This window comes from Nerophis ophidion, unplaced genomic scaffold, assembly GCF_033978795.1.
Source record: "Nerophis ophidion isolate RoL-2023_Sa unplaced genomic scaffold, RoL_Noph_v1.0 HiC_scaffold_56, whole genome shotgun sequence".
Taxonomy (NCBI): Eukaryota; Metazoa; Chordata; class Actinopteri; order Syngnathiformes; family Syngnathidae; genus Nerophis; species Nerophis ophidion.
The window spans coordinates 88077-112225 of record NW_026906978.1 but is presented as its reverse complement, the minus strand read 5'-3'; the positions used below and the strand labels follow the sequence as shown (position 1 = coordinate 112225).

Genomic DNA, 24149 nt, shown 5'->3' with positions numbered 1-24149 from the left:
TGTTAAAATAAAGCCAATAATGTACTTTTTTGTGGTCCCATTTATTTAGAGAAGTATTGAAAAGTATCGAAATACATTTTGGTATAGGTCCCGGTACTGTAATATTGGTATCGGGACAACACTAGTAAGAACAGAATTCATTGGTTGATTCTTTGACCACCTTAGTAGTCATTTTTTCACTGGAGAGATTAGTCTCTACGATGCAACCAAGATAGGTAATCTCATTTTTGTTTGTTATTATATTGTCACCCACTTTGAGTGTGAAGTTATCTACTTTTCTGAGGTTAGGAATTGACCCAAAGACCTGTGTACTTGCAAGTACCGAGGCAAGTCTTATTTCGGCAGTTTGTCATTGAAAGCCTTGCTAGTCTAGGTCTTGAGGATTCTAGCTTCTCTTGTTTTGTGGCCGTTAGCCTCGGTTCTGTTCTTCATGGGTACAGAAAATGATGGAATGATCACTTAAGCCTCATACAGTAGTTCCACTCGTGGTGATCTGAGACTGGTCAGAAGTAACAAGGAGGTCTATGAAGGTTTAAAAGGACTCACTCACCCTGGTAGTTTGCTTAATGAGCTAAGTGAGACAATGTTGGTGGCACAGCTTAGTGAAGGTTTTAAAAATGGGTGCATCCTTTCAGGACATATCAGTGTTCCAGTCCCCAAGAAGTAAACCTGTATCAACATGTTTACATAAAACTCACACAGTCACTAAATACATTTTATACTGTAAACAAATCTAATTAAAGTTATAATTTCACTTCCTAAATCTGACTTACAAGTATCAATAAGTGAACATAAACAATTATTTTCAATAACTAAAGTAGTCAAAACTTGAATTATTAAGGTGACTGACTTTCCTTCAATTTGTCGTAGATGGTCTCCAATTCCTAAAGAGGAATTGTTGATGGAGATACTCCATAAAACAGCACATAGTAAAACGTGTTTTTGGTGAAAGTTCCTTTTGGCCCAGCCAACAAAATGACCACCAAAAAATATTTTGCATGATCACAAAAACATACCATGAATGTTATTGCAGTGATTTTGGAATTAGATTTTTTGAATTTCCAGGATATTTTAGTTATAGTAATAACTATGGCATTAAAATAATATGGTTAAGTTTACAGATAAAGTTTAGGTGTCATAGACCGTATACACAATACAATATTTACCCACTTTACATCAGTGAAGTTAAGAGTGCTTCAATCAATGCTGCCTCGTACTTATAAAAACTTTTCAAATTGCCCCTCATTAAATTTCCAAGTCTGTTTTTGTACTCACTGTACCACTTTTGAATTAATTTTAGGAAAAAATGAGGTATTTCCTGTGTTTTTATTGGTTGTTTTGCTACACACTTTTAACACAACACAGGAAAGAACACAAATAATGTCATTGTGTTAACAGTGTCAGTTCAAAACTATTTCTATTCTCTCTTTATCTTATTTACTTATTTACCCAACAGATGTCCAGCAGCCCCCTCACATAAAAAAAGGAGGAAGAGGATCCACAGCCCCCCCACATGAAAGAGGAAGAGGAGGAAGTGTGGATCAGTCAGGAAGGAGAGTGTCTTTTAGGGCAGGAGGAGGCTGATGTCAGCAAGTTTCCACTGACTGTTGTCTCTGTGAAGACTGAAGAGCATGAAGACAAACCACCTGAGTCCTCACAGCTTCATCACAGTCCAAGTAAGCACAACATTTTATTCTCAGGGCATTCAATCCATCACAACTGGACTCTTCACTTTGTCTTACAAGACCTTTGTCCTCTCATCCAAGTAGGCTTCATCACTTCATGCTCATACATTTCAAGTCTTGAATATAATCACTGGAATTTAGAGGTGAACTGCACTTTTTGGGGGGTTTTTTCTATTTTTCACAATCATTGTGAAAGACACAACGGTTGATATATTTACACAAAAAAAATCACATTCTAACTGGGCTGGGCGATATGGCCTTTTTTTAATATGTCAATATTTTTAGTCCACATCACGATACAGCATATATATGTGGATATTTTGCCTTAGCCTTGAATGAACACTTGATGCATATAATCACAGCAGTATGATGATTCTATGTGTCTACATTCAAACAATCTTCTTCATACTGCATTCATATATGCTACTTTTAAACTTTCATGCAGAGAGGGAAACCACAACTAAGTCAAATTAGCAAAAGTGTATTTATTAAACAGTTATTAAACAGTGGCACAAACATTCATGTCATTTCCAAACAGAAAGTGCAAGATTGTCAGAGACATTTCAAAACAAGCTATTAGTGCACTTTTGTGCATGATGTCACTAAGATGACATCAAAACAACACTAAATTACAGTGCTCTTTGTGTACAGAAGGCCACTACAATAGTTTAAAACAAATAAAGTGCACTTTTCTGCATGATGTCACACAAGCTATTTCAATAAGTGTCAAATAAAAATGTGCTGCATAATAGGAAATCAAATAGTGTATGTCCTTCACTATGTGGTAGGTTCCTACGGACGTTATCTCCTTCTGTTGTTGACCAATTTTTTAATATGGGGTTGATGTGGAAATGGTTGCTTGGGCATTTTGTGGGTGTGGCACCAAACTGAGATGTTGACATGCAGAGTTTCAAGGACTCCTCATTCTTTAGCGGGTGACTTTTCAAATGATGCTACACATTAGCGGTGCTGCTACTTTTTTTAGCAACACTTTTGCCACATACTTGTAGGGCCGGGCGATAAAACAATAACAATATATATCGCGATAGACATGTGATCAATATCATTAGAAAATGGGGTCGATAGAACGTTCGATAATTTCATTGAGTTCTGTTAGAAAAAAAATAGGAAGTAAGGCCCAGCTGGAACCGCACGGCACTTTGGGAGGTGTAGGCAGAAGAAAGGCTTTGGCCTCTCGACCTATCACGGCCGAGCCTAAACCGCAAGGCATTCTGGGAAATGCTAACAGGAAATAAAAAAAAGCAACAACGTCTAGCTGACCACGAGGAGTGAAACGAAATGGGAATATGAGTACGGCAGCACGAGAGGAAATTGTAAATAAAAAGTGAAGCGATGGTTGAGTAGTTGCTTGAGTTATTTTTTTTATATGCTGAAGTTGGTTTGATTATTCCATAAATGACTGAAGAGGGTAAAAGGTTTGTTTTGTCACAGATGTTCAGACGCAAGTTTATTCCGATGTTTACAATATTCTGTTAGACATGTTTGTTTCTGCTTGCTTAATTTGACTGTTATTTATTTGCATATATCGTTACCAATATGGCTTCAAAGCCTGAATTGTACACTACTAATTTCTTAATTACAATACTTTGCACATTTTGTTAGATTAAGCATTTATTTAATGTCAATATTTTGCACATCGACCAGTATTTTAATTTATAATGCTGACCTTGTTTGAAAGGTTAAAGGTTAAATTTAAAATAAAAGTATTTAATTTCAGCCTTTTTTCTCCTGGTCTTTATCTAAAATAGTTGGGTTTTTTTATATCAATAATTATCAATATCGACTGATATGAAACAGTTATATCGTGATACATTTTTTAGTCGTATCGCCCAGCCTTACATACTTGACATATTACGGTTGTCTCGATATATGGAGTATATTCCATATATCGCCCAGCCCTAATTCTTACTCATAAATGTAAATAAAAGTCCACTTGCAATTGAGCCAATGGGAGGTCCTCTCTAAAATGAATGAGCTTTTTTTCAAAATTTTTCAACCGATTCAAACAATCCCACCTTCAACATATTCCACTAATTCTGGAAATTGAAATTACAACATTTTTCAACCCAACTAAACCGTTCCACAGTCAAATCAATCCTTTTAATCAGGACAGAAAACAAAGCTGTTTTTGAATTGGAAAAATTTCCAGTGTTCCCGAAATTAAAGGAATTCCATAAAACCATTCCTCAATTAAAAATGTTACGACTTCAACATTTCTAAACCGATTTTAAAAATTCCAACACCAACCATTTCAACTCATTCAGAACATTCACATTTTTTAGCATTTCCCCAAAAATTCCCGCTTTCCCCGAAATTCTCCAAAATTTCCATGAAATTCCCATTGAAAGGAATAAAATGAAAGTTCCACAACTCCCACATTTTTCATCTGATTCAAAGCGTTCCAACTTCAAAATATTCAGTGTGTTCAGGAATTGTGTGCTCCCTTTCAACACTTATTCAAAGAAATTCCTGGATTTTCTGGAATTCACGGTTTTTAGGGACATTTTCCCCATTCAAAATTAATTATCCATGTTTGAAATTTCCACAATTCCCACATGTTTCAAACCATTCTACCTTCAACACATTCAATTCATCCTGGAAATTCAAACAACCAGTTTTCCACATTCAACAACTTTACAGGAATTCCCGTTTTTTCTAACCTTATTTCCAACCTTCTTTAGTGCAATGACTCCTTTCACATTGTTCAACCCATTTCAACCGTTCCACTGTCAAAACATTCCTCTGAGTCAGGACAAAAAAAGCATGTTGGTTTAAGAACTTAAAAAAATCCCGGTTTTCCCGAAGTTCAAACTCTTCAACATTCAAACTATTCTTACATTCATACTACATTCTGTCAACCTTTCAGTTCAACTTCAGCATTGGAGCATTCAAACACAATTCTTTCAGGAATTGCTTCATCTACTTAATATTATTATAATAATTAAATGTAGCTTACCACATTGAATGTGTGGACTGCATGAATGATGTCTTCTCAGTTCTCACTCTAACGCATTTTGAGTGTCTACAAACACACTAAATTAATTCAATATTACTATTATTAATAAGGTAAACAAGTTATCTTTTGAAGGAGTAGTCAGTAATCTGATTACTTCTTCCCAGTTTAACTGTGGCGACATTATCTAAATGAAAGCAAAACAGATGTCATCTTTTTTGGCCAACATGCGTGACCCCGAATGGGACAAGCAGTAGACAATGGATGGATGGATGTTGACTATGCTCATGCTATTTTTAGAACAGACGTGTCTCTAAAGATAAATGTGAAAATGGCAGTAGTTATTGTCCACCAGCAGGGGGAGCTCATCACTAGTACTACTGCGTGGAGGCTGGCATGTGGTACATTATTTCCTGTGTGTGTAGGACTTATTCAGAGGGAGAACAGCACACTTTTACGTATGGGGTCTACCATTAAAGATAGCAGGAATGACTTTTAGGATGATTTTATATGAATAAGGAGGATTGGACGTTGGCCTGGGAAGGCATTCCCCTGAAGGTCTTCTTCATGTGTCAGCTGGAAGTACCCTGACTGCTGTGAGGGGAAACTGATGAGATTGTGAGATCATATGTTGGTGCAGGACAATGTCTCATGTGACTGAGCAAAGCTGGACTTTTCTGAAGAATGTTTGTTTTCTCCTGTCCCGCAGACCTCAATGAAGAACATCTACCTCATGAGCAGGAGGTGGAACCACAGTACCCCCACATACACAAGGAAGAAGAGGTACCACATTCCCAACACATCAAAGAGGGAGGAGGGGAGCCACATCCCACCCACATTAAAGAGGAACATGAGACGCCACAGACCCATAATGTTAAACTGACCCTTCACATTAAAGGGCAAGCGGAGGACCCACTGATCTCACACATCAAAAATGCAGAGGAGGACCCACTGACTCCTCACTTTAAGGAGCAAGAGAACCCACTGAACCCTCACATTAAAGAGGAAGAAGAGGACCAAGAGGCGCCGCACATTAAAGAGGAAGAGGAGGAAGAGGGCATCAGTCAGCCTAAATGGTTGGAGGAGTTCCCAGTGACTGGTGTCCCTGTGAAGAGTGAAGATGATGAGGTGAAAGGTGAAAGTGAGGAGAGGGGAGGGGGGGAGCCTCCAAGCAGCAGCTCAACACAACACATGACAACAGAAGCTGATGGAGACCACTGTGGAGGATCACAAGCAGACAAGCTCTTAGCTCCACTATCAGATAGTGAGGACACAACGTCACACTCTCCTGACTCTGATGATGAAGACTCTAAAGATGATAAGACATGTCACACTGACAACATTCACTTCACATCTTCTCACTGTCACAAAACTTTTAAATACCATTGTCGTCTGAAAAGACACATGAGAACACACACTGGAGAAAAACCTTTTTCTTGTTCACTCTGTAGTAAAGGTTTTACACAAAGTCACAATTTGAAAAGACACATGAGAACACACACTGGTGAAAAAACATTTTCTTGTTCAATCTGTGGTAAAAGTTTTGCACAAAGTCAGGATTTGAAAAAACACTGGAGAACACACACTGGAGAAAAACCTTTTTCTTGTTCAATCTGTGGTAAAGGTTTTGCACAAAGTCAGGATTTGAAAGTACACATGAGAACACACACTGGTGAAAAAGCTTTTTCCTGTTCAACCTGTGGTAAAGGTTTTACACAAAGTCAGAATTTGAAAGCACACAAGAGAACACACACTGGTGAAAAATCACATTCCTGTTCAATCTGCAACAGAAGCTTTGGTGACCAACCAACCCTTGTAGCACACATGAGAACACACAGTGGTAAAATAACTTTTTCTTGTTCAATATGTGGTAAAGGTTTTACACAAAGTCAGGATTTGAAAGTACACATGAGAACACACACTGGTGAAAAACCTTTTTCTTGTTCAACCTGTGGTAAAAGTTTTACACAAAGTCAAAGTTTGAAAAGACACATGAGAATACACACTGGTGAAAAACCTTTTTCCTGTTCAACCTGTGGTAAATGTTTTACACAAAGTCAAGATGTGAAAGTACACATGAGAACACACACTGGTGAAAAATCACATTCCTGTTCAATCTGCAACAGAAGCTTTTGTGACCGATCAGACCTTGTAAGACACATGAGAAGACACCCAGGAGAGAAAGTGTTGAATTGCAGTGTGTGTGGTGAAAGATTGTCTTCTAAGTACCAGTGTAAGAAACACAAGTGTGCTGGTGAGAACAGCAGCAGCAAATGAAACTGCAGGATTTGAAATAAACTGTCCAGACTTTCCTTTTGACTTTCTAACAACATCAGCACATATAACATGTTATTGTTTGTGTAACAATCTTTTTTAATATGCTTCTACATTTATAGATGAGATAGTTTGGAATATGGAAATATTACATATTTGTATTTCTAATTGTAATAATCCCATAGATTAGCCCCTATTTATTATATACATATGTACTGCTTCACATCTGAAACATCTTCTGGACCACTTCAGGAAGCATATTATTATTTACTTTTTACATAATTTGAACAGTTGTCTTTTATACAATTTTGAAATGTTAAGTTTTATTAATCATTTGTTGGGTCTTTATAATCCATTGTATTAATTATCTTTATTACTGTCTTTTGTAATATGATGATTGTGTTGTGATTGTTTTATATGTATGTCCCCAGACCTTTATGCAATATAAAAAAATAGATGAAATGGCTGAATTGTTTGTGGAAGGATGATTTTGTTTTTACTAACATACATTTGTGGATAAAACACAAATTTCAATTATTGTGTTTTAAAACATTTTAATTTTTTTTTTTGTTGTTATTTTTTTAACATCCTCCAAAACAATATCAATATCATTCAAAGTTTGGAATGTCAGGCAAAAGCCAATTCTGTACATCATCCTACAGAGATTTACTTGGCATAAATTCATAGAGCTTTTCCGTTGGCGAGGGCAGAAATTGGCGTTTTATCCGATTTTGAGTCACAAATATATCAGATTGTAATCAGGGTGCCAATGCTGGATACTTTTATGGACACTTTATGGACGATTTTAAAGTGATCAAGGCGTATTTGTTTGTCTAAAAGACATATCACCGACCGTCAGCGAGCTTGGTGTGTCTTTAGCCAGGTGGCTAGCTAGCCAGTCCCTTCCGCTAACCTCCAGCTCGCCTTGAACTTTAAAGTTTGCTATTTTCGCCACAATTTTATCCACTTAGTTAATCGCTTTTGATGTTTGTGAGTTAACAACTGTTGTTTTGTCGAAGCTTGGTATTTTAACAATTTGCACATTTGAAATGCTGTGTCTATAGGCCTCCTAGTGCTGATGCTTTTGTATCTGAAGGAGTTATGTGAGATGTTTGACAGGGAATAGAGAAATCTATTTACTGGGTGATATGAATGTTGACTAGCTGGGACAGGGGCGTACAAACACAAATAATTGACTATCCATTTTAAATGCTTGCAATTGTCATGATCTGTGGTCTAGATCATGTGTTGTTTAGTTATGTTCTGTAAGTTTTGGACTCCATTAGTTCCTGTATTTGTGCACCCTTGTTTGTTTTAGTTAACAATGGCTACCTATTAGGTTCACCTGCCTCATGTGTCCGGTACGCACCTGCTCTAATCAAGAAACTTTTATTTAAGCCTGTCTCTGCCAGTTTCATTGTTTGCGTCACACCTTTTCCAAGTAAGTTTTTGTTCCATGCCATTGCCTATGCTAAGTCTAAGATGTACGTTTGTTAGGCACGCTTGCCTTTTTGTTGTTTGCTGTATGCTGCGGACTGTCTGTATTTTGGTAGTTGGGAGATTTATATTAAATAAATCTAATCCAACCTTCACGCCTTCGTCCGGAGCCGTCAGTCCTGCATTCCTGGGAGAACAGTCCTCGCATAAAGATGCGACCACGCCATGACAGCAATCTGTCCCATATTGTTGCCCCTCCCACGAGAATAGGTGTAGGTAGTGATAGTATTATTTTAGCTACATGCATTGATCATATTTATACAAATGTCCGTGACCAATGCTGCAAAGCAGTCTTGGTTCCTGGAAGTTTTACTGACCACAATACAATAGCAGGCTTCACGGTGGCAGAGGGGTTAGTGCGTCTGCCTCACAATACGAAGGTCCTGCAGTCCTGGGTTCAAATCTAGGCTCAGGATCTTTCTGTGTGGAGTTTGCATGTTCTCCCCGTGAATGCGTGGGTTCCCTCCGGGTACTCCGGCTTCCTCCCACCTCCAAAGACATGCACCTGGGGATAGGTTGATTGGCAACTCTAAATGGTCCCTAGTGTGTGAATGTGAGTGTGAATGTTGTCTGTCTATCTGTGTTGGCCCTGCGATGAGGTGGCGACTTGTCCAGGGTGTACCCCGCCTTCCGCCCGATTGTAGCTGAGATAGGCGCCAGTCGCCTTCTCATGGCAGGGCCAACACAGATAGACAGACAACTTCACACACTAGGGACCATTTAGTGTTGCCAATCAACCTATCCCCAGGTATATGTCTTTGGAAGTGGGAGGGGCCTATCCCCAGGTGCATGTCATAGGAGGTGGGAGGGGCCTATCCCCAGGTGCATGTCTTTGGAGGTGGGAGGAAGCCGGAGTACCCGGAGGCAACCCACACAGTCACGGGGAGAACATGCAAACTCCACATAGAAATATCCCGAGCCCGGGATTGAACCCCCGACTACTCAGGACCTTCGTATTGTGAGGCAGACGCACTAACCCCTCTTCCACCGTGAAGCCCGTAAGTACGTTCATATTCGAAATAAACTAAAGAAAGAAAGTATTGATTGATTGACTGAGCTTATAATGCAATTTTACCAAGTGATAAAGTAACAGCACAAAGCACACATCAGTCATATTAAATGATGCATCAAGGACAATACTGTAATGACATCAAATAGATATTTTTAATTTCGCCAGAGTACCTGGTTGGTTTCACATCTTGTTCAACCACTTACCAGAGGGAACAAGAAACTTATTTTTATCAAAAATCATCATCAAAAAAGTACAGCTTGTTGAAAGGGTAAAGTGCCATGAACCGGAGTCAAACCAGGGTTGCTGCAGCCACAACACAGAGTACTAACCACTATACCATCACAGCTGTAACAAACCATCCAGACTGAGAATGTGTTTGCTTCCCTGTTCATGTTCATAGACAGAATAGTCACAACTACTTTGAATGCTAGTGACCAAGCCCCAACATGTTTTACTCTAACAAAAGGAAGGCGTGCTCAGGTAAGATTTGTATTGTTTCACCTTTTTCCTCACCCACTTTATTCTAAATAAATGTCCCGAGTATACCAACAGATACAACTTCCAGTTATCTATTCATAATAAAAAAGACAAATTATGCATGTTCCAGTTAGTAGATATTTATTTTGAAAGCAAAAAAACAGTCCCTAAGAAATGGTACTGACTTTTGTTTCAGTTCAATTGACAAATAACAACAAGATAGACAGAAGTTGAAACTAGAATCTTCTCATCTGTAAACTCGAATCCTCTGATCCGTAGTCAGACACGTTATCCATTGCACCACTAGCCCTATGTGAAGCCTGATTTTACTGTAGTACAGGTTGTATATCATAAACATCTTAGGCCAAAGGAACACACAGTTTACATTAGGCTTACTACCAAAACAGGGCTTTACTGACTGCTTATGTTGGACTTTAAAATCTAGTGACCTTCTATTTGTTGCAGCCTGGGCCTTCAGCAGCTCTACCTGTTGCAGCTAACCTCCACTAAAAATTGAAGTAAAATGCTTCTGGCAAGGGCTACACGGTGGAAGAGGGGTTAGTGCGTCTGCCTCACAATACGAAGGTCCTGCAGTCCTGGGTTCAATCCCAGGCTCGGGATCTTTCTGTGTGGAGTTTGCATGTCCTCCCCGTGAATGCGTGGGTTCACTCCGGCTTCCTCCCACCTCAAAGATATGCACCTGAGGATAGGTTGATTGGCAACACTAAATTGGCCCTAGATTGTGAATGTTGTCTGTCTATCTGTGTTGGCCATGCGATGAGGTGGTGACTTGTCCAGGGTGTACCCCGCCATCCGCCCGATTGTAGCTGAGATAGGCGCCAGCGCCCCCCGCGACCCCAAAAGGGAATAAGCGTTAGAAAATGGATGGATGGATAATTGCCAGCTTGTCACTGAACATGCTGACTGATTCACCTTCACCTGAGATTGCCAATATGGATGTTATCTCAGATGTTGGACATATCAGCATTGAAAAGGTCCTGGGTAGCTCAGTCGGCAGAGCATCAGACTTTTAATCTGAGGGTCCAGGGTTCAAGTCCCTGTTCAAATGGCTGATGTTAACCTCTTTACACTTCTTAAAATACATCCCTTTGCCCCGTGGTAGCAGTCCTTGTACCTGTATTAAATTTGAATAGTTTTTAACAGTGATTGCGTTTTCTCAATTTCATTTGAAAAACTGAAACCAAAAACCTCCCTCACATCCACTTTAGTTCAGCTGGGAGAGCGTTAATGTGATCATCTGAAGGATTAAACGCAATACTTTAAAGTCAAATAGTTAGACAGTGTATCTGTATGAAAAAGTTGTAGTTAATATTTTGCTGTAGGTGTGTTAGATGCACCTTCACCTCACACTGAGCTCAGCTTTATTACTCTCACTTTCAAGTTATACAGTCCAAGACAAACCCTTAAGACAACACATTTGTGTTTGAAACAGCCCGATGAAAGCGTCAGTTAAATACCAAACATTGGCATGAGGAAAGATACACCGTTAAACAAAATAACAGTTCTTGGAGCCTATCTATATTTATTTATTAAGTGTTTTGACAATGGAATCCAATGCCAATGATGATGTTGATTATTGGATGTTTAGATGAATTATTATCGTGTTCAGCTGCTCACACTCCTCCTGGTGAGCCACTTCCTCCTCCTATAATTAAGAAGACAGTACAGCTGGGCGCTGCCTTGGTCTGTCCGTCATGCTGAAGGAGTGAGGAGTGATATAGTTTGTTTACACTAAATAAGTTATTTCCATTATATAGAAAGTCAACCACGCAGAAAATGTTTTGTTTGAGAAAATAAATGATCAACATTTTGAATCTGGAAGTATCTTATTGAAGAATTTAGTGCGTCATAAACCTCCTCCTCAAGGCAACTCTGCAATCTTTATTTTTATTTTTTCGTAACTTTTTGGAACAACAGAATAGCCGTAACAACGGTTGTCCAAATTAAAAATGACGGAAAGTTGTGTGACAACTGATGCTAAGATTCCTGGCAGCAAGCTTAATTAAGGTTTATGCTATTTATAAATGTTGTTTTTTAAAAATAGAATCAAACTACAAGCCAGTCTTTCAGCAACTGTCATCCAACACAATTCATGATGCATGATCTCAATGCCGGTCCTAAATGAGCAATGGAGAGCTAGTCTGGCAGCTCTGTTTTGGGTAAGCTGGATTTGATTTAGATCTCGTTTAGATGCATTAGAGCAGATTGCTGGGCAGGAGTCAAGATGAGACAATACAAGGGATTGTATCATTTGCTTCATAGTTGTGTTAGTTCAAAAATAGACATTTCTTCTTATGATTGAAATGCTTCTGCTCATTTTTGTTACTATTTTTTGAAGTTTTGCATCTGAGTATGTATGTTATTTTTTATTGAACAATTAAACATACATAAACAATGTATAGACACATTAAAGGCCTACTGAAAGCCACTACTACCCACCACACAGTCTGATAGTTTATATATCAATGATGAAATATTAACATTGCAACACATGCCAATACGGCCTTTTTAGTTTACTAATGAGCAATTTGACATTTCCCGGGAGTTTTTTCATGAAAACCTCGCGTAATGATGACGTGTACGCGTGACGTCACGGGCAGTTAGGAAATATGAGCGCTGCACACACACACACACACACATACACACACACACACACACACACACACACAGCTAGAAGTTGTCTGCTTTAATCGCATAATTACACAATATTTTGGAGATCTGTGTTGCTGAATTTTTTGCAATTTGTTCAATTAATATTGGAGAAGTCAAAGTAGAAAGATGGAGTTGGGAAGCTTTAGCCTTTAGCCACACAAACACACAGTGATTCCTTGTTTAAAATTCCCGGAGGTGAAACTTTACTATGGATCACAGCGCTTTCAAGCGAACATGGATCCCGACCGAATGTCAACCAGCAGGTTTCGGTGAGAAAAGTGTGGTAAAAAGTCGCATCTTATTGGAGATCAGCTGAGCTTGTGCCGTCCATAAAGCTGCCGTCGACTCCCCTGAGAGACTGGTGTCAAGACACCCGTGGAGACACACCTCCGACTATTCAGCACTGTTAAACTCACTAAAACACTAGCAACACAATAGAAAGATATGGGATTTCCTAGAATTATCCTAGTAAATGTGTCTAAAAACATCTGAATCCGTCCCAATGCAATCGCCTTTTTTTTTTTTTTAACTTGTTTTATTTTTTCTAGTCCGTCGCTATCAATATCCTCAAATACAAATCTTTCATCCCCGCTCAAATTAATGGGGAAATTGTCTTTTTCTCGGTCCGAATAGCATTTTTTGTTGGAGGCTCCCGTTAAAAACAATGTGAGGATGTGAGGAGCCATCAACATGTGACGTCATCGTATGCGACTTCCGGTAGAGTCAGGGCTTTTCTGTTAGCACCGAAAGTTGCGAACTTTATTGTGGATGTTCTCTACTAAATCCTTTCAGCAAAAATATGGCAATATCGCGAAATGATCAAGTATGACACATAGAATGGACCTACTATCCCTGTTTGAATAAGAATATCTCATTTCAGTAGGCCTTTAAGGTACTTTCAATACAATTGGAGTCAATGTTTTTTCAATATTTTCAAACATCACATTAAATCCAATCCTCCAATAAACAAAACCCGTTCAAATAAAAGTAAATATGAGACCATTTGAAAAAGATTAAAATAAAAAAATATATAAATAAATAAACTTACACCTGCCTATTTAAAACCACTTAAATAATTCCAATAAATATAGTCATTTAAGGGCTTTTTCTATTTTGTACAATCTTCCAAGAATGAATTAATAAATTGAAATCATGAACACAAAGTGAGAATTTGGATTTAACATAAGAAAGAGACTTTTGTGTATTAGAACTAATGTTTCACACTTTTTAAAAATTAAAATTAATCCATGACACGATAAATCCACGCATGCGCAAAGACTACATCACTTCCTGGACTTACGATTTGTTTTAATGACAGAGCTCCTGCGACATCACGTTCTGTGACATCTGAATGTTTTATTCATGTTTTTTTATATAAAAATACAGGACTGTCTCAGAGAATTAGAATATTGTGATAAAGTCCTTTATTTTCTGTAATGCAACTAAAAACATGAAAATGTTATACATTCTGGATTCATTGCACATCAACTGAAATATTGCAAGCCTTTTATTTTAATATTGCTGATTATGGCATACAGCTTTTTTACTTGGTCTGAGGAAATATTCAACTTTTTTGAGATACGATTTTTGAGTTTTCTTAAGCTGTATGCCATAATCAGCAATATTGAGATAATAAAAGTGAAGTGAATTATATTTATATAGCGCTTTTCTCTAGTGACTCAAAGCACTTTACATAGTGAAACCCAATATCTAAGTTACATTTAAACCAGTGTGAAGGCTTGCAATATTTTAGTTGATGTGTAATGAATTCAGAATGTATGACATTTTCATGTTTAGAAAATAAAGGACTTTATCACAATATAAAAATGAACAACAATAAAAACACGTGGAAGGGTACATTTAAATAAATCAGGCAGTAATATCGCTACAATTTCTAGCACTTTTACTCTTGTCATTGCAATGAATGTCGCAGGGGGGCGCCACTGAACCCCAAAATAAAGCTTTGTTTGATATACTTTGAATTTACTTTTAGAAACAAAACACTCTTTTATATCACATTGTTATTCAAATAAATATTACGTAAAAGAAAAGCATGGTAACAGTGACAGCAGGCAATATCTTATATAGAGCTACCTCTTCGTCCGCTCGGCTGTGACGTCATTCCCAGCTTCCGGGGTAAACGGAAGACATCAGAAAGAGCACATCGAAGGAGAAAGACGCTAATAAGTCAGTCATATTATTTGTTCTCCAGTTTGAAATATTTACGTCGTATAAAATACATCTTTGATTCTTTAGTTAAGGATAAAGTGGTCTGGATGCGCTAGAAGCACTGTGCCGCTTCTCGTGCTATCTTTGCTTGTTAGTTAGCTTAGCTCGCTAGTTAGCTTAGCTTGTTAGCTGCTAACAGAAGACACAGAAGTTATCAACACATCGCTAAGTAGAGATCAAGTGTGAGAGTAAAGTGTTGTGATTGTGTGAAAATGTCTACATTACAAATGTTGAGAGCGTTGGTGGATCAGCGACTAACTGCTGCCGTTGAAGAAATATTTGTAGTGTTAGAAAGAACGATAGCAGAACACGAGGCGGAACTTTCTAGAACAAAGGAGGAGAACAATCAACTACTGGACGCTGTTTTCAAGAAACATCAAGTTGTGTTACACAGAACAGGTTTGTTTACTTATTACTCTCACATCTTTACTAACACTATATTTGAATAATTACAAGAAAATGACATTTACATTTTATAATATAATCAGAATGAAGAGTGGTGGAACAAGTCAGAGCTGGGCCGGGGGCGGCCCCCATGACGGGGCCCCCTTAACCCAAATAATAAAGCTAATTCTAACATCGTTTTACAACATGCACATGCCTCTCTGGGTTTACCGCCAACAATCTTTAACCAGGTTTTAAAACTTTTTCCAGCCATTTTTGCTGACATTTGCATTTTCCTGACATGTATTTATTTTCTCACGTTCACCACAGCATCAGCCCGTTCACAGGATGTAGAAAAATTATCAATGGGGATCTGATTTTTTTTATTTATTTTGCCTGTCTTTCACAATCCTTATGTAAGACAATAATATGTTTTTATTTTGTATGCATTCTAAGTTGGAAACAAACGTTAGCAAAATCTTAACTATCCTAATTCTAACAATGGAGTCAATGGGATCACCTCTATTCCGCTCACTAAGCCCCCTAAATAAGAATGAGTTGATCAATATAATATACCCAGAAGTCTTTTTCTTAAATGCTATCCCTTTAAAACATGCTGTAAAAATGCATATCCTCTAGAAATATTCATTATAATAGCCACAAACTGGAGGGTATATTTTTTAATTAGGATAACATTTAAAACATTGTTTCAAGTTTTTATGGAATTTTCCAGGGTGTAGCCCACCTTCCGCCCCCCGTGATCCCAAAAGGGACAAGAGGTAGAAAATGGATGATGGATGGAAAAAGACACATCATGGAATGATATTTATATTCTTGAGATGCATGAAAGATAAATTTGAGTTAATGAAATATGGAGAATAGATTGTATTGTACACCCTTTGTTTAAAAAGGGTACAGTTAGGGCTGGACCATTGTGGGAAAAATAACAATCGCCATTATTTTGATTGATATTGTAATCACAATTACACAATTATTCATTCATTTGAAAACACCAGTATTTGTTTTCATTACCAAAACTCAACTTTAAATATAGTTTAAAAAACGGATATGAGTTAGTAACAAATCAACCACAAGTAAAAAAAATAGTTCACATAAATTTAAGTAACAATGGCAATAAAAAAATACAGTACAATTTTGTTTTATGTTTTAATTGTTTTTAGTTCCATTTTTTACCTTTTACACTTAATTTTTTACTACCATTTAAGTGTGTGCTTTTTTGTCAAATAAAAATGTATACAATGTTTATTAATTAAATGCAGAATCTCTCACATTTATTGGTGAAATACATCGTTGGACAAATTTGACCCGTACTTTGGGTCAATGCATGGATAAGTTCATCATGCTTGTGTGAGGTGCTTTTTTGAAACCTTTGTTAGCGCAGTCAGAAATATTATTGTGAAGGGGGAAGTGTGCTGCTGTTCTCAGCTTGAAGTGTGGAGGCCATTTGAGGCTGGTTAAAAAAAAAAGGAGGGAGAGACTCAAGTTGCGACTGCTGTGCTGTTTGTACATTAATCCTACATGGATGATGTCGTTCACAACAACACAAGCAGATGAGATGTGTTGTGGATTATGGATTTTCCAACTTTAACTTCGTAGTTTAGTCGCTATTTCAAATGGGCGCCTCAAGGACGAGACGGTTGCATGTTTCACAGTAATAGTCGTTGTGACGTGTAGAGGACGAGGAAGTTTATTACCATTGTGGGGGAGTTTTCTGTGTCTACGTACCTTGGACACATCCGTACACCCACCGGAGTGACGCCACGCTCTCTCCGCCGTGTGTTTGAGGAGCCTGCAAAACACTTGCACATACATGTAACAATCTTGTTCAATCAACAATACGGTTTGGTATAAACCTAAAAAAAACAAAAGACAATACAACCATAAAGGAAAAAAGCTGGCTTTTGCGCCACTAGCTTAATGCTAACATACAATGGACGACCACATTGATAGGCTAACAAAAATTAGCATTGCGATCGTTTTAAATTTGTACAAAGGTTTAACAAATAATATTTTAGTTTAACAAAAGTGACATAAGACAACAGTCAACAGATGAATTGTTCTTCCATCCATCCATCTATTTTCCACCCGGGGGTCGCTGGAGCCTATCTCAGCTGCAATCAGGCAGGAGGTTGTCACGTTCGGAACACATTGTGATGCGTGGGGATGTCAACTCAAGATGCACGGGACCAGACAAGCAAGTTAGCAGGTAGGAGCTGGATTTAATATATAAATTAATAAAAGAACACTGATACAAAGGCAAAAGAAAGCGCGTGCAACTCACCGGGAGCTAGGCTAAACGCTAACACTGAGTAAAAAGTCCACAGAAGCGTGTGTCGAGCGCACAGAAGCTAAGGAGGAACGTAGCAAGCCAGAACAGGACAAACTTAACCAAACGTGAGTGTTGCATAAAGCAAGTGAAGAACTCAGACCCAACAAAGGCAGGTATAAATACAGAAATGGTCATCAAAGACAGGTGTGCGCCGGGCGCCAGTGCAGTTGGAACAAATGAAGTCGCTATGGTGACCAATACAAACTAGGAAGTGCACTAACTAAGAATCGGAAGAATCAAACCATAAACAAGAAACACAAAAGACTCAAATATAGACAAAAGATGTGATCCAGGAATCGGATCACAACAGAGGTGGTGTACACCCTGGACAAGTCGCCACCTCATCGCAGGCATTTTTACTTACATACATATATTCACCAAACTGTGTAGAAACTAAACTTTGTACTACTAGGCCTTCATGCCCATCAAATCTTAAAACCCCGATTTAGTATGGGACATTATTGCCAGGTCTTTTTGTGTCGCGAAATTGTGAAATTACATTTTTTCCACTCACAAAGACCCCAAACGTCCAGATTTTTAACCGCTGATTTGTATTTTTGATGTTCAGTTGGCCGAGCAGAGGAATTAGTTGTCACGACAGCAAACTGTGTCTTCTTCCATCACACCTTCAACCATCCTCCATTGCAGCAAATACATTACATTTCCTACAGGTATTATTATCACTGAAGGACTGTAGAACATGTCTAAACATAGCTTGAAACATGAATAAGTAAGTGCTTAGTCATTTTTCCCATTCAAAATAATTTGGCTGTTTTTCAAACTTCCACCATTTCCACTTTTTTCAAGTGATTCAAATCATTCCATCTTCTACATGTTTCACTAAACCTGGACATTCAAACTATCATTTTTCCAAGTTCAAAAAATTTTGAAGAATACCCAAAATTCTCATTTTTTTCAATCCCTTTCTTCACCCTTTTTTGTGTCGACCACATTTTTCGACCCACTTCAACCGTTCCACCAGCAAATCATTCCTCTTAAAGAGGACAAAAAACAAAGTTGTTTTTTTCTCTGGAAAAATTCCTGGTTTTCCCAAAATTCCAGGAATTCTATCATACTATTTCTCAACAAAAAAAAGTTACTACTGACCGATTTGAAAAATTCCAACTCATTCAGAACATTAACATATTTTAGCATTTTCTAAAAGAATTCTGCTTTTCCCAAATTTCCAAAATTTTCATGAAATTGTCATTGAAAATAATGGTACATTTTTCAAAGTTCCCCAACTAAACATTTTTCATCCGATTCACACCGTTCCAACTTCAAACTGTTCAGCCTATTCGGTAATCACAGGGTTTCCTTGACAAATTCCAAAAATTGCCAGAATTCCACGTTTTGCGTGACATTTTTCCCCATTCAAAATGAATTAGCCATTTTTCAAAGTGCCACCATTTCCACATTTTTCAACCAATTCAAACAATTCCACCTGCAACATATTCCACTAATTCTGGAAATTGAAAATATAACATTTTTCAACCCACTTCAACCGTTCCACCGCCAAATCATTTCTCTTAATCAGGACAGAAAACAAATGTGTTTTTTAAATTGGAAAAATCCCGGTTTTCCCGAAATTCAAGGAATTCCATAAAACCATTTCTCAATCAAAAATGTTACGACTTCAACATTTCTCAACCGATCTGAAAAATTCTAACACCAACCATTTCAACTCATTCAGAACATTCACATTTTTTAGCATTTTTGAAAAAATTCCTGCTTTCCCCGAAATTCTCCAAAATTTCTATGAAATTCCTATTGAAAGGAATAAAATGAAAGTTCCACAACTCCCACATTTTTCATCTGATTCAAACCGTTCCAACTTCAAAATATTCAGTGTGTTCAGGAATTGTGTGCTCCCTTTCAACACTTATTCAAAGAAATTGTCTGGAATTCCCAGTTTTTAGGGACATTTTCCCCATTTAAAAATAACTATCCATTTTTCAAATTTCCACAATTCCCACATGTTTCAAACCATTCTACCTTCAACACATTCAATTCATCCTGGAAATACAAACAACTAGTTTTCCACATTCGACAAATTTCCAGGAATTCCCAGTTTTTTCTAACCTTATTTCCAACCTTCTTTAGTGCAATGACTCCTTTCACATTGTTCAACCCATTTCAACCGGTCCACTGTCAAAACATTCCTCTGAGTCAGGACAAAAAAAGCATGTTGGTTTGAGAACTTTAAAAAATCCCAGTTTTCCCGAGATTCAAACTCTTCAACATTTAAACTATTCTTACATTCATACTACATTCTGTCAACTTTTCAGTTCAGCTTCAGCATTGGAGCATTCACACACAATTCTTTCAGGAATTTCTTCATCTACTTAATATTATTATAATAATTAAATGTAGCTTACCACATTGAGTGGGTGGACTGCATGAATGATGTCTTCTCAGTTCTCACTGCAACGCAATTTGAGTGTCTAGAAACACACTAAATTAATTCAATATTACTGTTATTAATAAGGTAAACAAGTTATCTTTTGAAGGAGTAGTCAGTAATCTGATTACTTCTTCCCAGTTTAACTGTGGTGACATTATCTAAATGAAAGCAAAACAGATGTCATCTTTTTTGGCCAACATGCTTGACCTCGAACAGTACAAGCGGTAGAAAATGGATGGATGGATGTTGACTATGCTCATGCTATTTTTAGAGCAGACATATCTCTAAAGATGAATGTGAAAATGATAGTCATTATTGTCCACCAGCAGGGGGAGCTCATCACTAGGACTACTGCGTGGAGGCTGCCATGTGGTACATTATTTCCTGTGTGTGTATGACTTATTCAGAGAGAGAACAGCACACTTTCATGTATGGCGTCTACCATTAAGGATTGCAGGAATTACTTTTAAGATGTTTTTATATGAATAAGGAGGATTGGACGTTGGCCTGGAAAGGCATTCCCCTGAAGGTCTTCTTTATGTGTCAGCTGGAAGTACCCTGACTGCTGTGAGGGGAAACTGATGAGATTGTGAGATCATATGTTGGTGCAGGACAATGTCTCATGTGACTGAGCAAAGCTGGACTTTTATCAAGAATGTTTGTTTTCTCCCGTCCCGTAGATGTCGAAGAACATCTTTTTCGTGAGCAGGAAGAGGAACCACAGTCCCCCCACATTAAAGAGGAAGTTGAGACGCCACAGACCCACAGTGTTAAACTGACCCTTCACATTAAAGGGCAAGCAGAGGACCCACTTAACTTACACATCAAAAATAAAGAGGAGGACCCACTGACCCCTCACATTAAACAGGAAGAGGAGTACCCACTGACCCCTTACTTCAAAGAGGAAGAGGAGGACCAAGAGGCGCCGCACATTAAAGAGGAAGAGGAGGAACACGGCATCAGTCAGCCTAAATGGTTGGAGGAGTTCCCAGTGACTGTGAAGAGTGAAGATGATGAGGTGAAAGGTGAAAGTGAGGAGAGGGGAGGGGGGGAGCCTCCAAGCAGCAGCTCAACACAACACATGACAACAGAAGCTGATGGAGACCACTGTGGAGGATCACAAGCAGACAAGCTCTTAGCTCCACTATCAGATAGTGAGGACACAACGTCACACTCTCCTGACACTGATGATGAAGACTCTAAAGATGATAAGACATGTCACACTGACAACACTCACTTCACATCTTCTCACTCTCACAAAACTTTTAAATACCGTCGTAGTCTGAAAAGACACATGAGAACACACACTGGAGAAAAACCTTTTTCTTGTTCACTCTGTAGTAAAGGTTTTGCACAAAGTCACCATTTGAAAAGACACATGAGAACACACACTGGAGAAAAACCTTTTTCTTGTTCAATCTGTGGTAAAGGTTTTACACATCGTCAAAATTTGAAAGTACACATGAGAACACACACTGGTGAAAAAACCTTTTCTTGTTCAATCTGTGGTAAAGGTTTTGCACAAAGTAATAATTTGAAAAGACACAAGAGAACACACACTGGAGAAAAACCTTTTTCCTGTTCGACCTGTGGTAAAGGTTTTACAAGAAGTACAGATGTGAAAGGACACATGAGAACACACACTGGTGAAAAACCTTTTTCTTGTTCAATCTGTGGTAAAGGTTTTACAGAAAGTCAGAATTTGAAAAGACACATGAGAACACACACTGGTGAAAAACCTTTTTCCTGTTCAATCTGTGGTAAAGGTTTTACAACATGTACATATGTGAAAGTACACACGAGAACACACACTGGTGAAAAATCACATTCCTGTTGAATCTGCAACAGAAGCTTTGGTGAACGTTCAAAGCTTGTAAGACACACGAGAAGACACCCAGGAGAGAAAGTGTTGAGTTGCAGTGTGTGTGGTGAAAGATTGTCTTCTAAGTAGCAGTGTAAGAAACACAAGTGTGCTGGTGAGAACAGCAGCAGCAAATGAAACTGCAGGATTTGAAATAAACTGTCCAGACTTTCATTTTGACTTTCTAACAACATCAGCACATATAACATGTGTGACATTGTTGTTTGTCTAACAATCTGGTTAATATGCTTCTACATTTATAGATTGGATAGTTTGAAATATTGAAGTGTGACATATTTGTATTTGTAATTGTTAATAACCCCATAGATTATCACCTTTATATGATATACATATTTACTGGTTCACATCTGAAACATCTTCTGGACCACTTCAGGAAGCATATTATTATTTACTTTATACATCATTCAAACAGTTGTCTTTTATACAATTTTAAAATGTGTGACTTTATGAATCATTTGTTGGGTCTCTGTAATCCATTTTATTAATCATCTTTACTACTCTCTTTTGTATTATGATGATTGTGTTGTGATTTTTTTATACTTTAACTTAATATGTATGTACTTGTACGTTTATGCAATAAAAAGTGAGAGAAAATGGCTGAGTTGTTTGTGGAAGGATGTTTTGTTTTTACTAACATACATTTGTGGGTTAAAAAAAAAATCCCCACTATTGTGTTTTAAACATACTTTACCTTTTTTTTTCTTTCTTTCTTTTTTAACATCCCCAAAACAATATCAATCAAAGTTTGGAATGTCAGGCAAAAGCCAATATTGTACATCATCTCACAGAGCTTTATTTTGCATACATTCATGAAAAAAAAACGTTTAATTTGTTTCCCTATCACCGAACGAACAAGTGTTGTCTTCAATTGCAAAACAACATCTTAAAAATTATTTTAAATTTTTTCCTTAAATTAACTCCTTGGCGTTTGGAAGAATGGAAACTTTCAAATTATGAGTTTTATTTTTTGTTCCGGAGAAAATACAATAAAGAAGAAATGGTAAAGAATTAAAAATATATATATATATATATATATATATATATATATGTAGGTGTGGGAAAAAATCACAAGACTACTTCATCTCTACAGAACTGTTTCATGAGGGGTTCCCTCAATCATCAGGAGATTTTAATGGAAGCATTCACATACAATGGTTTATATAGAGCACAGAGTGGGTGGGTACAGGCAGGCGTAGGGTGTGGTGATTGGCTCATGTGTTACCTAGGATGTGTTTCCGTCTATGGCGGCATGTTGAAATGATTTCACTGCGCTTGTTGAGGAATGATAGATCTGGATGATATATAATAAACAGTTTCTCTTTTAAGCATAGGTTGCATCTTTTATTACCACTGTTGTAAGGTGTGCTGGATGCAAGAATTTGCCATGTTGTTGAATATTCAACATTATTGTCTTTGAGGTTCCAAATGTGTTTGCTGAGTTCTGTAGAATTCCGCAAAGTCTGGTTTCTAAAGGAGGCGTTGTGATTATTCCATCTTGTTTTAAACGCTCCTTCGGTTAATCCTACGTACGTGTCGGATGTGTTAATGTCCTTGCGTGTTACCTTTGCTTGGTAAACGACTGATGTCTGTAAGCACCTTCCGTTGAGAGGGCAATCAGGTTTCTTGCGACAGTTACATTCATTATTGGTTTCAGAGTCGTTTAGTCTGGGGGTAGGCAGTCCTTTTGCAGTTGCTTTGTTGTGGTTTGAAATGATTTGTTGCATGTTATTCATACAGCTGTAGCTCAATTTAATGTTGTTTCCTTGTTGAATATTTTTCTTAGGGTGTTGGGCGATATATGTAATATACTCCATATATCGAGACAACCGTAATATGTCAAGTATGTAAGGCTGGGCGATACGACTAAAAAATGTATCACGATATAACTGTGTGGAGTTTGCATGTTCTCCCTGGTGAATGCGTGGGTTCCCTCCGGTTACTCCGGCTTCCTCCCACTTCCAAAGACATGCACCTGGGGATAGGTTGATTGGCAACACTAAATGGTCCCTAGTGTGTGAATGTGAGTGTGAATGTTGTCTATCTGTGTCGGCCCTGTGATGAGGTGGCGACTTGTCCAGGGTGTACCCCGCCTTCCGCACGATTGTAGCTGATATAGGCGCCAGCACCCCCCGCGACCTCAAAAGGGAATAAGCGGTAGAAAATGGATGGATGGATGGATATATATATATATATATATATATATATATATATATATATAGTATGTATATATATATATATATGTATATATATATTATATATATATATATATATATATATATATTATATATTTGTATATTCATCATACAAT

The 24149-nt window shown here is 37.7% G+C and overlaps 1 protein-coding gene and 1 non-coding gene across 5 annotated transcripts in view; both read left to right on the top strand.

Moving 5' to 3' along the window:
• Positions 1 to 22435, top strand: part of LOC133546984 (gastrula zinc finger protein XlCGF57.1-like) — a 29491-nt gene extending 7056 nt beyond the window's left edge. Inside the window, exons 2-3 of one of the 4 annotated variants that reach the window (XM_061892830.1) lie at positions 1457 to 1676; positions 20640 to 22435. In XM_061892830.1, coding sequence (XP_061748814.1) covers positions 1514 to 1676; positions 20640 to 21796 — 1320 coding nt within the window. In that variant the 5' untranslated portion in view covers positions 1457 to 1513 and the 3' untranslated portion in view covers positions 21797 to 22435. Of the gene's footprint in view, positions 1 to 1456; positions 1677 to 5368; positions 7396 to 14721; positions 15221 to 16371; positions 17433 to 20639 lie in introns of those variants that run through there. The other 3 variants (XM_061892828.1, XM_061892829.1, XM_061892831.1) reach the window with 3 other exon arrangements.
• trnak-uuu (transfer RNA lysine (anticodon UUU)) lies at positions 10915 to 10988 on the top strand. The gene has a single exon. It is a non-coding gene; the product is annotated as a tRNA-Lys (tRNA).
• Positions 22436 to 24149: the final 1714 nt, after the last annotated feature.